The sequence below is a fragment of the Microcaecilia unicolor genome, chromosome 1 (genome assembly GCF_901765095.1).
Source record: "Microcaecilia unicolor chromosome 1, aMicUni1.1, whole genome shotgun sequence".
Classification (NCBI taxonomy): Eukaryota; Metazoa; Chordata; class Amphibia; order Gymnophiona; family Siphonopidae; genus Microcaecilia; species Microcaecilia unicolor.
Genome location: NC_044031.1, coordinates 122,931,436 through 122,947,319, shown reverse-complemented (window position 1 = coordinate 122,947,319; position 15,884 = coordinate 122,931,436). Strand labels below are relative to the sequence as shown.

The 15,884-nt window shown below is 43.4% G+C and overlaps 1 protein-coding gene across 2 annotated transcripts in view; it reads right to left on the bottom strand.

Moving 5' to 3' along the window:
* ABCB1 (ATP binding cassette subfamily B member 1) overlaps positions 1 to 15,884 on the bottom strand; it is a 265,216-nt gene that overhangs the window by 224,930 nt on the left and 24,402 nt on the right. The window contains exons 3-4 of one of the 2 annotated variants that reach the window (XM_030199760.1): positions 13,809 to 13,866; positions 7,597 to 7,741 (exon numbers count right to left, since the gene is read on the bottom strand). In XM_030199760.1, coding sequence (XP_030055620.1) covers positions 7,597 to 7,741; positions 13,809 to 13,866 — 203 coding nt within the window. Of the gene's footprint in view, positions 1 to 6,528; positions 6,576 to 7,596; positions 7,742 to 13,808; positions 13,867 to 15,884 lie in introns of those variants that run through there. The other variant, XM_030199764.1, reaches the window with a different exon arrangement.

Genomic DNA, 15,884 nt, shown 5'->3' with positions numbered 1-15,884 from the left:
AGAAATTTTTTGAAAAGGAAAGTTTTCAAAAGCTTACAAAAAAACAAGTAATCATGTTGGGATCTTATATTTTTTGGCAAGGATTTCACTATTTAGTACCTTGGTATGAAAATTAACTGACTATATAGATTTATAAACTAATTTCTTACAGGTGGTGGCTGTATACAAACATCTATATACAAGAAACCTACAGACAGAAGCAGCTACCTCCACAACTCCAGCTTCCATCCTTCACATACAAAAAGATCCATTATTTACAGCCAAGCCACAAGATACCACCGTATCTGCTCTGACCCAGGGGACAGAGACAGACACCTTAAAAGCCTGACTGCATCCTTCAAACAGAAAGGCTACAACCCCAAAATAATCTCCAAGAATATTACCTCCTCCCTCAAAACACCTAAGGAAAATCTGCTACAGTACAAAGGAAAAAAAGCCACAGACAGAATCCCCCTTGTAGTGACATACAACCCAGAGCTGGAGAAGCTGAGGAAAATCATAAGAGACCTACAGCCTCTACTCCAGGAGGATGAATTACTGAAAGAGATAATCCCATCCCCACCAGTGCTGGCCTTCCGACAGCCACCCAACTTAAAACACAAGCTAATCAGAAGTAAACTCCCAACACAGACTGAAAAAGAAGAGAAGGGCATGTTTCCCTGTAATATATCCAGCTGCAAGCTATGCCAACACATTTCACAGGACCCCCCAGTCATTCACAAAGGAAAAATATTCAACATAGAGGAATCTTTCACATGCTCATCTTCCAATGTGGTATATATCATTCAGTGTAAAAAATGTAACGAAGGATGCTATATTGGAGAAACAGGCCAGATGCTTAAGACAACAATCAATTTACATAGACATAACATGAAGAAAGCTGGTGCCAGTCAGGTTCCCACCCCTGTGGGCCAGCACTTTACAGGACCAGGACACTGCACCAGTGATTTCACAGTAAGGATCCTGAAAGGTAACTTTAAAACAATACAGGAACGCAAGACCTTTGAAGTCAGAATGATTTAATATTTTGACACCCAACAGACAGGACTTAACAAGGACCTGGGTTTTCTAGCCCATTATAAACCATAAAGTTGTATTTCTCTGTTTATCACCCTCCTCTCACCTACCCACACCCATCCTGTTAGACTATCAATGAAATGAAATGCTTTGATGTCCCCATGCATACCCCCTATCCACCCCCACCCTGCTAGACTGTCATTGAAATGCTTGGATACTTCACTTAAATATTCTATCAGCTAACACATTTGCTTAGTTCCGATCTGATGAAGAAGGGCAACCTTCGAAAGCTAATCAAGAAATGTATTATGTCCAATAAAAAAGGTATCATCTTATTTTCTTTTCCATGTTTTATTTTGTTTGATTTCTATTGATAACCTTACAGGTAGGAAAATGAAGAGGTAGGCAGTCTCTTGTACCAAAGATTGAATTGCCAGGGGCTTTATGATTTTCTGGTGCGGACATCTGGAATCAGTCTCTAAAAAAAGGTAGGTTTGACTAAATTCAGTGACTTCTCAATGCTCTTTCCTTTGCTGTATATGGAGGTGCAGACTTAGCTTTACTTTGGTTTTTCTTTGTGCTTCTTTTCTTCACCTTGCTTGACCATTGGAGCTCCAAAAGGGTGCAAACTCCCACACTGTCACACTAGTAAACCCTACACAGCACACACGCTGTTTCACTTCAGGCCAAACCCCAGGTCATAAGTACATAAGTAATGCCATACTGGGAAAAGACAAAGGGTCCATCGAGCCAAGCATCCTGTCCACGACAGCGGCCAATCCAGGCCAAGGGCACCTGGCAAGCTTCCCAAACGTACAAACATTCTATACATGTTATTCCTGGAATTGTGGATTTTTCCAAGTCCGTTTAGTAGCGGTTTATGGACTTATCCTTTAGGAAACCGTCCAACCCCTTTTTAAACTCTGCTAAGCTAACCTCCTTCACCACTTTCTCTGGCAACGAATTCCAGAGTTTAATTACACATTGGGTGAAGAAATATTTTCTCCGATTTGTTTTAAATTTACTACACTGTAGTTTCATCGCATGCCCCCTAGTCCTAATATTTTTGGAAAGCTTGAACAGACGCTTCACATCCACCTGTTCCACTCCACTCATTATTTTATATACCTCTATCATGTCTTCCCTCAGCCGTCTCTTCTCCAAGCTGAATAGCCCTAGCCTCCTTAGTCTTTCTTCATAGGGAAGTCGTCCCATCCCCGCTATCATTTTAGTCGCCCTTCGCTGCACCTTTTCCAATTCTACTATATCTTTCTTCAGATGCGGCGACCAGAATTGAGCACAATACTCAAGGTGCGGTCGCACCATGGAGCGATACAACGGCATTATAACATCCTCACACCTGTTTTCCATACCTTTCCTAATAATACCCAACATTCTATTCGCTTTCCTAGCCGCAGCAGCACACTGAGCAGAAGGTTTCAGTGTATTATCTATTGCCTATTAGATTGTAAGCTCTTTGAGCAGGAACTGTCTCTCTTTGTTAAATTGTACAGTGCTGCGTAACCCTAGTAGCGCTCTAGAAATGTTAAATGTTAAGTAGTAGTATTATCGACGACAACACCCAGATCCCTTTCTTGGTCCGTAACTCCTAACGTGGAACCTTGTATGACGTAGCTATAATTCAGGTTCTTTTTCCCACATGCATCACCATGCACTTGCTCACATTAAACGTCATCTGCCATTTAGCTGCCCAATCTCCCAGTCTCATAAGGTCCTTCTATAATTGTTCACAATCCTGTCGCAAGTTAACGACTTTGAATAACTTTGTGTCATCAGCAAATTTAATTACCTCGCTAGTTACTCCCATCTCTAAATCATTTATAAATATATTAAAAAGCAGTGGTCCTAGCACAGTCCCTGAGGAACCCCACTAACTACCCTTCTCCATTGTGAATACTGCCCGTTTAACCCCACTCTCTGTTTCCTATCCTTCAACCAGTTTTTAATCCACAATAGGACATTTCCTCCTATCCCATGACCCTCCAATTTCCTCTGTAGCCTTTGTGAGAAGGAAGAGGCTGTCCTACCCTGGTTAGGCCCCTAGAGGGCGCTGTTCCCCTAAAATGTTCAGGGAGAAGGGCTGGGTGAGTCACTAAAGGGAGCCAGTAAGGGGTGTATAGCAGGAGGTCGCTAGGACCGAGGAGAGTCCTGGGGATAGAAACAGGTGCAGCAGGTTATGGTCTGGGTCCTGTTTGGCCATTAACCACTTTATACCCCACCTGAGTGGTGAAAGGAGGGAAGTGAGCTAGCAGCAGAAGAAGAGAGAGCCCCTGAAAGATACTGGCTAACCTGATGGACTTGGGGGTGGACTGGGTGTCCAAAGGAGATCAGCAGGCTGAAAGTCCTGGGGTAAGAAGTCCCTAAAGCATTAGAGTTTGACTGTGTGTCTAGAACTGTGTGTTCAAAGAGGGACTGTGTGTCTGAAGTACTAAGAGAAGCAGGCTGCAAAGCCTGGGGTGAAGATCTATGAAAGCATAAAGTGTTAAGCTAGAAGAAGTGTGCCCAGGGGCTGGAATAAAGAGTTACCTGAGAAATATGCAGTTGGTGAGACCTGCTTAATGTGCTGAGTGGAAACCAGGTCACCCTGAGTGAGAAGGGGTAGCACACTAATCTGCATATGATTTGCATAGTGAGAACCAGGTCACCCTGAGGGAGAGAGGGACCCAGGATCTTGAGGTTGGTGTGTGTTCAGTATACTGGGAAGAGATTGCCTGAAGCTCTGCTCGTGAGCCAGAGGCCCAGTGACGAGTGGGAGGAGAAACCTCATCTTCACACCTTTCATGAGGTACCTTGTCAAACGCCTTTTGAAAATCCAGATACACAAATCAACCGGCTCTCCTTTGTCCACATGTTTGTTTACTCCTTCAAAGAATTGAAGTAAATTGGTCAGGCAAGATTTCCCCACACAAAAGCCATGCTGACTTGGTCTCAGTAATCCATGTCCTCGGATGTGCTCTGTAATTTTGTTTTTAAAAATAGCCTCTACCATTTTCCCCGGCATCGACGTCAGACTCACCGGTCTATAATTTCCCGGATCTCCCCTGGAGCCTTTTTTAAAAATGGGCGTTACATTGGCCACCCTCCAATCTTCCGGTACCATGCTCAATTTTAAGGATAAGTTGCATATCACTAGCAGTAGCTCCGCAAGCTCATTTTTCAGTTCTATCAGTACTCTAGGATGAATACCATCCGGTCCAGGAGATTTGCTACTCTTTAGTTTGCCGAACTGCCCCATTACGTCCTCCAGGTTTACCGTGAAGTCAGTAAGTTTCTCTGACTCCTCCTCTTGAAATACCATTTCCGACACCGGTATCCCACCCAAAACTTCCTCGGTGAAGACCAAAGCAAAGAATTCATTCAGTCTCTCCGCTACGTCTTTGTCTTCCTTGATCGCCCCTTTTACCCCTCGGTCATCCAACGGCCCAACCGATTATTTTGCCGGCTTCCTGCTTTTAATATACCGAAAAAAATTTTTACTATGTTTTTTTTGCCTCTAATGCTATCTTTTTTTCGTAATCCCTCTTGGCCTTCTTTATCTGCGCCTTGCATTTGCTTTGACACTCCTTATGCTGCTTCTTGTTATTTTCAGACGGTTCCTTCTTCCATTTTCTGAATGCATTTCTTTTAGCCCTAATAGCTTCCTTCACCTCACTTTTTCAACCAGGCCGGCTGTCTTTTGGACTTCCGTCTTTCTTTTCTAATTCGCGGAATATGTATGGCCTGGGCCTCCAGGGTGGTATTCTTGAACAGCGTCCACGCCTGTTGTACAGTTTTTACTCTCTCAGTAGCCCCCCTAAGTTTTTTTTTTTACCGTTCTTCTCATTTTATCATAGACTCCTTTTTTAAAGTTAAACGCTAACGTATTTGACTTTCTGTGTACAGTTACTTCAAGGTCGATATCAAAACTGATCATATTATGGTCACTGTTATCAAGCGGCCCCAGTACCATAACGTCCCTCACCAGATCATGCGCTCCACTAAGGACCAAGTCTAGAATTTTTCCTTCTCTTGTCAGCTCCTGCATCAGTTGCTCCATAAAGCTGTCCTTGATTTCATCAAGGAATTGTACCTGTGTAGCGTGTCCCGAAGTTACATTTACCCAGTCTATATTTGGAAACAAAAGGAGAGATTCAAGAAACAACCAAAGATGACGGGACAGCTTGTATAGTACCAATAGTAATTTTAGCGACATGTTAGTAGTTAGCCACATATTAAGCTCTTGGAACATATCTTTTTCAGCTGTTTAATAAGTAATATGTATTGATTTGTAGCTTTGTGAGGTATAAGTGTCTCTTGTATAGTATTGTCAATAGTCACTAGTGAACATAAGAGTAGCCATACTGGGTCAGACCAATGGTCCATCTATCCCAGTTTCCTGTTTCCAACAGTGGCCAAGCCAGGTCACAAGTACCAGGACATGTGATTAAGAAAGGGGGTGCATGGATTTCATTGACCAGTTAAAGGGGTATGGGAACAAAAAAAGGTTAAGAACGCCTATTCTAGTCCTTTACATGATTTGAATGTGGAAGGTTGTTTTCCTAATTGTCTTCTGCTCTTCCAATGGAGGGTACTAGCATTACCCTTGGTTCTAGTCCCAAGCCAGTTTTTTTTTTTTTAATCACCAGATTCTCCATCTAGTAGATTGATAGCAAAGGAGCTTCGCTGGAAAGTACTAGTAGTGTAGCCCGGAGAGAGCCTTGGGGGCTAGGCCCCCCACTTTTAGCTTGGACCCCCTCCAAACCTGCAGCGCCCCCTTAAATGGCTGGAAGGGATGCCAAAGTCCCACCAGTCAAAGAAATGCAGTGCTTGGGCCGCATCCCTCCTCCTTGCGCTGCTTCTGTAATGCAGAAGTCTACGACGCGCCTCCTGCCACTGTCGCTGGGACTTCTCATGCATACTCAGCTCACGCAAGAACTGAGCACGCTCAGAGTCCTTATGTTGGTGGCTGGAGGCACGCCACTGACTTACTACTACTACTTATCACTTCTATAGCGCTACAAAGCATACGCAGCGCTGTACATCATACACGAAAAGACAGTCCCTGCTCAAAGAGCTCACAATCTAAATAAGACGTAAACAGACAGAACAACTAAGAGGTAAGGGAATTAAAGAGGTGGGGATAAAAGGACAGGGCAAGTGAGTAGAAACTTCCGCATTACAGAAGCAGTGCAAGGAGGAGAGGAACAGTTCGGGCACTGCATTTCTTTAGCTGGCGGGGCTTCGGCATCCCCATCAGCAAATGTATGTTTAACATGTGAATGCATAGAGGCAGGGGAGGAGAAATGCATTGTCTCCCCAGTCCACCCCTGCCCCCCCCCCAAAGTACTAAGGGGAATACACTGAGGAGACCATTGCACGCAGGAAGGGCCACACAAGCTCAGCTGTATTTTAGTAAAGATGAATTTAGCTTTGACATCCCCACTTTTATTGTGTGCATAGAAATGTTAAGGAAAGAAAGAAAACAGCAAACCTAACTTGAACATCAGTTACCAATCACTGAAACTTGTTGCGTCCTGTATAAAACTGGTAATGCAGCATCTGAGTCCAAGGCCTTATTCAAGAATCCAAAACAGACAGATTAGAAAGGAATATGGTATAAGTCATAATTGCAGCAGGTTAGTCTTCTCTCTCCTTTCAGAAAAAGAAAGAGGAGCTTGCCTTCATTCATAATATTACTCAGATGGGGGGGGGGGGGGCCTTTCCAAAGTTAGAAAAAGTTTCCAAAACATAAAAAATAAAATAAAATCAGGACATTTTTTTTTATAAAGCTTTAAAAAACACCTGCAATCCACTGCACTTGGGATTTTAATTCAAATAGAGAAGGGGCGTACAGAAAGCAAACACAGGAAAATAGAGTCAGGAAAGAGGCCACAGCAGAACAATTGCTGAATTGCCAGTACATTGCTGAATAACTGGTCCCACTGTAACCATCAAAACTATCAGAAACCAAGTCAATGCCCTTAGGTTCCACTCTAATCAGCATATTATGTTCCTGTTTAAAGACAGCCACAGGGCCAACTTAAGGCATGAGCCAGGTGAGCTACTGGCTCAGGGCGCCAAAAGCCCACCTAACTGGCTCAGCCTTCACAGTAGCAAGAACATGTTTTGCTCTTGCCATTGTGTTCTGTTCTTTGCACAGCTGCCGGCACAGCTGCAGATTTAAATACGAGAACAGCTACTTCTGCCCTTGCGTTTAAACCTATGGCAGTACCAACTGTCATGCAGGGAGGAGAGTACAGTGGTGAGAGTAAAACACTATGCTCTCACCGCTGTATAAATGGGCTGATACAGAGAGGAGAGCGGGGGTGGAGGACAGCGCAAAGCACAAGCTGGCTCAGGGTGCCAAAATCTTTTGAGCCTGTACTGGACAGTTATACACAAGAACTAACAAGAAGGTTACCATTCAAGGGAAAGGCCAAAGTTTTCTGCCACAGGGGCTTGCTTTCAGGTTAAACTATAAACGTAGAATGGAGTAGGCTTTTAAAAGAGTGCATATTAACTCTGGACTGATTTTAATCACAAAAGAAAACCTTGACATATGTAAGTGACATTACTTACTAGAATAATCTTTCCCTGCATCCACAAAACTATCTGTCATCTGTCCAAATACCAACATCATCGATGGGAGGCATGCACCGTGAATAAGAGCCATAATAGTACCTCCCAGCATGAGCAATTTATCCATGCAATTCGAATAGCGAAACTAAAAAGAAGACAAGAAAAAGAACTGTGGGTGATTTTTTTCTTGCAAAGATATCCTGCTGAGCTGCGATGTGAAACCCATTTTGCTTTTCATTTTGGGGCCCACATGCTAAAGCTTAGTGTGCATGCTAAAAGTCATTAAATGGATGCTAAAAATAGTGTCTCACACTAACCCCCTCATTCAAAAAAATTGTGCACACAATTTTACTCTTAGTGCACAAAGTTGAGCACCCAAATTATAGAACAGAGTCAATTACATGTGTAACTTAATTATTAAATTAGGTACTAGTTGGCGTTAATAACCAATAATTGCCAATAATTGGGGTTAATTGGCACTAATTTGCAGTTACGCGCAACTGTATTCTACCCTTAGAATGTAACTACAAGGGAATGAAGATGAGGGAGGGGCATGGATGGGTCAGTGGCATGCCCAGCACTTAAGCAAATCACTTATCCCTCCATTACCTTGGATACAACCATAAGAGTGTGAGCCCTCCAGGTAGAGGGAAACACCCAGCATACCTGCATGTAACTCATCTTGAGCCACTGGTGAAAAGGTGTAAGCAAAATCCAAATAAATAAATGACAGCAGTTAGGTGCAGTAAGTGCTTGCACCTAGTTAGGCGCATAACTGCAGACGTATTCTAGTATTCTATAATGGCAATTGGCATGCATAATTACTGATACAGAATTCATACTTAGCACACAGCATCCTGACACCTAACTTAGACAGCCTGGTCCTTCAAGCTGTTAGTGAGAACATGCTAAAATTAGCATTATATACTACCGAGGCTTTAGAGAACAAATGCAAAATAGTGTTGCATAATCTCTGCTAGACTCTATTTATTATGTGCTCAGCAATGCAAAAAATGTAACACCTATTTCAAAGCAGATGTTTAATTTTTACCATGCACATTAAGGATCAGAAATGTCCAGAACCTCTGGAAAATCCTCCATGCTTAACCAACCCAAAGTGAACAGGCCAATTTACTACTACTACTACTACTATTTAGCATTTCTATAGCGCTACAAGGCATACGCGGCGCTGCACAAACATAGAAGAAAGACAGTCCCTGCTCAAAGAGCTTACAATCTAATAGACAAAAAATAAATAAAGTAAGCAAATCAAATCAATTAATGTGAACGGGAAGGAAGAGAGGAGGGTAGGTGGAGGCGAGTGGTTACAAGTGGTTACGAGTCAAAAGCAATGTTAAAGAGGTGGGCTTTCAGTCTAGATTTAAAGGTGGCCAAGGATGGGGCAAGACGTAGGGGCTCAGGAAGTTTATTCCAGGCGTAGGGTGCAGCGAGACAGAAGGCGCGAAGTCTGGAGTTGGCAGTAGTGGAGAAGGGAACAGAAGGATTTATCCATGGAGCGAAGTGCACGGGAAGGGGTGTAGGGAAGGACAAGTGTGGAGAGATACTGGGGAGCAGCAGAGTGAGTACATTTATAGGTTAGTAGAAGAAGTTTGAACAGGATGCGAAAACGGATAGGGAGCCAGTGAAGGGTCTTGAGGAGAGGGGTAGTATGAGTAAAGCGACCCTGGCGGAAGATGAGACGGGCAGTAGAGTTTTGAACCAACTGGAGAGGGGAGAGGTGACTAAGTGGGAGGCCAGCAAGAAGCAGATTGCAGTAGTCTAAACGAGAGGTGACAAGGGTGTGGATGAGGGTTTTGGTAGAGTGCTCGGAAAGAAAGGGGCGGATTTTACGGATGTTGTAAAGAAAGAAACGACAGGTCTTGGCAATCTGCTGGATATGAGCAGAGAAGGAGAGAGAAGAGTCAAAGATGACCCCAAGGTTTCGAGCTGAGGAGACAGGGAGAATGAGAGAGCCATCAACAGAAATAGAAAACGGGGGGAGGTGGGTTTGGGGGGGAAAATGAGAAGCTCAGTTTTGGTCGTATTTAATTTCAGGTGGCGTTGAGACATCCAGACAGCAATGTCAGGCAAGCACGCTGAAACTTTGGTTTGGATGCAAGGTGAGATATCAGGGGTAGAAAGGTAGATTTGGGAGTCATACTCCTTTGCTCATGCCACTGCCGGCTTCCCTCCTCCTCCCTCACTCTCCTCATAATGTAAGTTCTGGTTTCCAGAGAGAGGAGGAGGGAAGCCAGCAGCAGCGTGCGCAGGAGCACGGCCCCATGCATGTTTTTATTTTGTTTTGTAGCTGCATTGGGATGGAGAGATTGAGCGAGAGGTAGGGAAGGGAAGGGAAGGGCAGGGTAGAGCACAGAATCTTGTGGTTTCTCCAGGCTGCCACAGCAGCAGCAGCCGGGAGGAGAAGCTAGTAGAATGGTATCTATGTCCTTAACGTTGCCCGGGAGGGGGGCTGGTGAGAGTGAGCGCGAGGACAGTTGAGGCAGGGGAGATCCTGGGGGGGGGGGGGGGGGGTTGAGAGAGTGAACGAGAGGACAAGTGAGGCGGGGGAGAAGAGATCCTGGATGGCTGCATCAGGGAAGGGGAGTGAGAGAGGACATTTTAGATGGAAGGAAGAGACACTGGATGGAATGGGGAAAAGCTGGAAAGACAGTGCTAAGAAGCCCATAGGTATAAAATGGTCATTTTAGTATTTAGCGTGTGCTAAATCCATTAGCTCACCTTAGTAAATGGACCCCTTAATTTGTAATGTAGTATATAGAATATGTCAGGTTTTGACATTTTACACCTGCTGTCTTTATATTTTGCACAGAGAACACACTACTGTTTCTCTGGTGCATTGTGTGCAAAGTCTGGCTGCTTGGGAGTTCAGTTTAATGTTTCTCTATATATTTCTATTTTTAGTCTGTAGTTACATATTCTATATTTGGTGAGGGTTTATCTGCATTCTGTGTGTGTGGAAGAGACCGGGTATTCTGCTAGCACTGAATACCTATGTAGGATCAATATGTAATAATCTGGCTTGTTTAGTTTTCCAGTAGGTGTATTGATGTTCTAGTGCAGTTTTTTTTTTTCTTAGGTAGGCCCTTCTTGTGTGACTCCTGGAAATTAGTGACATTTGTAGGGTTTTGTATTACTTTAAAATATGTCTGATAGTGGATTTTGGATTTGAATTTAGATTATGCCTTTCTCAGTAGTAGCTCAAGGTGAGTTACATTCAGGTACAGTAGACATTTCCTTTTCCTGGAGGGCTTGCAGTCTAAATTTGCACCTGGGGCAATGGAGTGTTGTGACTTGTCCAAGAAATCAAGGAGCAGCAGTGGGATTTCAACCCTGGTTGGCAACCTGCTGCTCTAACCATTGGGTACAGCTAATTCAGATGATACGTAATCCAAACATGTTTGGTAACCCAACAATAAACTAAAGGTTGGCAGATCTGAAGCCTGGTGGCTATTTGGTAACATACTAGGCAAATCAGTTATGGTTGCTGGAAACCACAGGATTTCTGTTACAGTGCTGCCGAAGATTGCTGTTCACATGGCCAACAGGAAGAAGCTGGACTGGGGAGCTAGAACTGATTGCTAACCAAGTTTTAAAATACCTGCATATATTACCAGAATATTGCAAATACTATTCTGTTTAATATGTTGCTTCCCCCACTGTGTTGTTATGCTGTCCTTGTTTCCTCCACTGTGGTGTTGTGCTGTATTATTTTGCTGTACATTATTTAGATTTTTTTGGCACTCCTGAAGTAACGTTCAGTGTGCATTGTGATAAACACAGGACTGTCTTAGCCTGAGGAGGCTGCCAGAGGGCGCTGTCCCAGGGAAAAAGTCTGGAAAATGTCCTGATCTGGTCATTAGAGGGAGCCAAGAGGGGTACTTCCATGTATTGACCTGAAGGGACAGCTAGGGGGTGCTCATGGTATAGGACCGGCCCTTCCCTGAAGAGCCCACCAGGGGGAGCCCTCAGAGTAAGTGAGGGACAGGTGGAGATAGTTATGGGCCTGGACCTTTCTGGAATCAGGGGGAGAGGCCTAAAGAGGTGGGGAGGATTATTAGCCACCCTATAAAGAGCGCCTCTGAGAAGAGAAGGGGAGGAGAGGAGATGGGGACCTGAAGTCAGTTGGAGAAGATTAATGGAAGATGGGAGAGAAGGATCCCTCTAAAAGCCCAGAAGGTACAGACCTGGTAGGCCTTTTGGTAGAAATGAAACTGTGTATTATTGGAAGTTGAATGATATGCAGGGAAGGAGGAGATTCCTGGAAGTGAGAGAGAAGGGTCCCTCTACAAACCAAGAAGGTGCTGACCTAGGATACCTTTAGTGAAAGTTCAATGATGTGCTGGAAACTGTGTCCACACCCAGAAACCGGGTGCTAATAAAGAGGTATTGTTAATTTGTATCTGGTGTGGAGTGAATTTGCATATGGCTGAAAGCTGAGAAACCCGAGTTATATTCCAAAGAAGGGTGACCAGAGGGCCCATCAGAGGAACCGGTAAGGTGGCCTGTTACCAGGGGATACAGCTGGGAGGCAGGTCCATGAACGGGTGTTAATGAAGAGGTCACCCTGAGTGAAAGAGGAGCCCCAAACATAGAGACCAGATTTACAGGAGTCACAGATGAGACTTGTTTCTGGGTTGTTTCCCCAAAGCAGTGTGCTAGCAAACCCTGGCTGAAGATGGGGGAAGCTGGACAGAAACCACAAGAGGGTCCTCTGCACATGAGACCCCTGGGGGTTTATAGCATATTACCAGTAAGAGAAATAATTGGGGGTGGCAGCTGTTGGCTGTGCACCAGAGAGAAGGGGTCCTTCCTTGCTCTGTTCAAAAATACCCCTACTGTACCTTTACTGTTGATGTAGGAGTTCCACCCCCACACCAAGGATTTTAACTTACCCCACCTTACCACTTTAGTCCCACCCATCTGAACCTCCCCAAACAGTTGAATCATTGACTGCCTATGATGGCTTAGAGGTCAGCATGAGGAGCAAGAAAATGAGGAAACTGTTGTGCAAAAGTTTCAGGGAGAAAAGAGGATTTGGAAGGGATATTTTAAGGGAACTCTATAATAGGACACTTTATATTTAGGTACCTGCTAGAAGCCTATTCTGTGAAGGAAAGTAGGTGCCTACCTCCTTTATGAAATCAACTCTTATTGCCGTGTGTGTGTGTATGTGTGGTAGAATCCCTGACCCTTTTTATGCTGTTGTGGGGAGATGGAAGGTTGGGTGGTTGGGTTGCTGAGACCATTTTGTGGTGTGGTGTTCTGTTTTGCTATGGTATATTTTCTGCCTGTGGATTTGTAACAGTCCAACTTGTTCTGTTTTCCCAGTAGGAGATGTACTGATGTTCTAGGGAAGTGTGTAAGGGGAAGGGGAGAGGGATAGTGTGCACTGCCCTTGGGGATGTGAATGGGGACAGTATGAGACAAACTTCCCTTGGTGCTAGCTCATTTCACTGAAAAAATCTTCACTGTCCAATAAACTGGGTTCCTATCCAGTCTATTTTTTGAGATAATCATAATGAATATGTATGAGATGTATATATGCAAATTAATAAGATAATGTGTCACAGCCCACATTTTTCCCCACCAATGAAACAGTCAAACTACGCCTATAGACCTATATTTGACTGTTAAAAAGTTAACTGTTTATTGGCCAAATGAACCCTGATATTCAATGTCAGGCACCGGACACAGCCCAGCATTGAACAACTGGGTTTAACTCTGGTGACAGACAGCAAACAATGTCCGCCATCAGCTGAATATTTGGCCCTGTATATTTTCCCTTACTGTTACATGCAAATGGAAATGTGAAAAAACAAGCAAATAAAACAGCAACCTAATATCCACAGTAATTGCCAGACACTGGAGCGTATTGCCTCCTGTATAGAACCGGCAATGAACTATCTCAGCTCAAGGCCTTGTTGCAACATCCAGAAAGAGACAGGTTAAAAAGAAATATGGTGTGAGCCAGAACGGCAGAAGGGAAGTCTTGCTCGCCTTACTCCTTTCATATTATTATTCATACGACAAATCTCACAAATTTTTCATAACCTGGTTATTTTCATTGATTGGTCTTGGTTGTACATCTGTAGTTGATGTCAGAGAAATACAGGAAGGGGTAGTCACCTTCTAAATACAAATAATAATTAAAAAAAGAAAAAAAAGATACTATAATAAGAAATATGTCTTACCACTGTAAATGGGCTGACCATTATCTGTTTTGGTTTTTTTTCCTTGCCTTTTTTCTTCCTGCAAGGTAAATTATTAAAAAAAAAAAAACAATTTGGCCATAAGTTAACATTTTTCACAATAGTAAAGCATCAATGTAAAGCAAACCTGTTCTTCTTTAGCAGAGCACATTCAATACCACGCTAAGGGATCTTTTTACTGAGCTTTGCTAAAAGGGACCATGCACTACGATTAGCATGTGGGTTTCTCCATGTGCTAAGGCCACATTTAGCGTGGCTGTAAAATGGCCACATTTCCATGCTCTCCATTAATGGCCACATGCTAATTTCTCAATCAGCGCATGGCCATTAGCGTGTGAGTCCTTACAGACACCTAGGAGTCCTTTTACTAAGCTGCGATCAAACATGGGCTGCTTTAGTGTAGGTGCATGTTTTGGGCACGTGCAGATCCATTTTTCAGATCACCTATAAAAAAGGCCTTTTCAAATTTTTTGCCAAAAATGGACTTGTGGCAAAATAAAAATTGGCACGCATCCATTTTGGGTCTGAGACCTTAACACCACCTATTAACTTAATGGTAAGGTCTAATGCAGTAACCGTGTCTACATGCATAGAATGATGATTACCGCCCAGTTTCCACCCCACAGAAGAAAATAAAAATTATTTTCCGACGCGCATAGCGGACACACATAAAAAACAAAAGTATTACCCAGGCCACAAAGTAGCCAGGTGGTAACTCCAAATTGACGCACATTAGGCACTTTTAGGCACATGCGCGGCTTAGTAAAAGGGACCTCTAGTTAGTAGTTGCAAAGGGCTCACATGCTAACTGTGCACTAATTAGTTGGCGTGTGGCAATATAGCCGTGCTAAACAATTAGCGCTGGGCACGCCTACTCTCTGTTCCCCAAATATGCCCCTGAATTACCACCAGGAGCCTGATTGCACTGCACAGTAGTGCATTTTGGTGTGCGGGACGCTCATGTTAGTGCATGCTGACTCTTAATAAAAGGACCCCAAAGTCTTTTTCCTCTTCTCTCTCACACAGAGTCTTTTATATCCCAGTGGTGGGTTCTCCTATGGGGGTAAGAAGGGAAAGCGTGAAGGCCAATTTTGTAGGTCTAGGTCAGAAATGGAACATCCAAATCGGGGAATTCACAATGCCCTGCCTATTTTTTTTTTTTTTTCAAAAAGGTCCACTGAACACGGAGCCTTTTGTAAACTAAAGGGCCACTGGAAATACACAGGTGTTTTCTTACACTTGCAGTGATATCACCCATTTTATAAAGCTACACAATGAAAAGAAAAGTGGCATTACTTGGAGCATTAAATGTTTTAATGTTGATCTTTCACTCTTACTTACGCTAGATTTTACTAAATTACATTTATAAGAGGAGCTGTTAAGAAGCTGAGCTCCAAAACCCTATTTTTTTTTTTTTTTTTAGATTTTTCAGATGTTTTTAAACTGCACAGAATTAAGCACAATTGTCCCCTCAATCACTCTTCCAAATTCCTGGTTCAAAAAGGCAGTTTTGTGAAAGCGAAGGGGGTCTTTTACTAAAGCTTAGCTCGAGTAATCTGCAGCAGGGCTCATTTTATTCCTATGGGCCCTGCTGCAAATAACTCAAGCTAATTAGTTAAAGGCTCCCTAAGTGTAACTCAGATAAGGTGCAGAAGCCAATGGTGAAAAGTTTCAAAATACACAGGGTCGATATTCAAAAGCATTTGACTAGGCAGGAATTAACTGAGCACTTGTCTCCACATCAGCCAGTGCTCCTTTAACTTTCAGGTTGCTGCACTAACCAAGATATTCAATGACAGAGGTAAAAAAAAATGCCCCAGTTAGTTCTGCCCGTGGCTGAGTGCTTCACAAGCTGCTTACTATCATGGGCTGAATATCGGGCTCTACATGTTTTTTTCATGCAAAATTGGAAATATATGTATATTTTTTGGGATTGCCCAAACCATGCCCCCTTGGAATGCAAGCATCCCAAGGCATCTGCATGTGTAAAGAGGCACTGTAGACTCAGCATTTGTAGGTCTTCACCAAGTACATGTGTAAATGATATGCGTTCTTTCT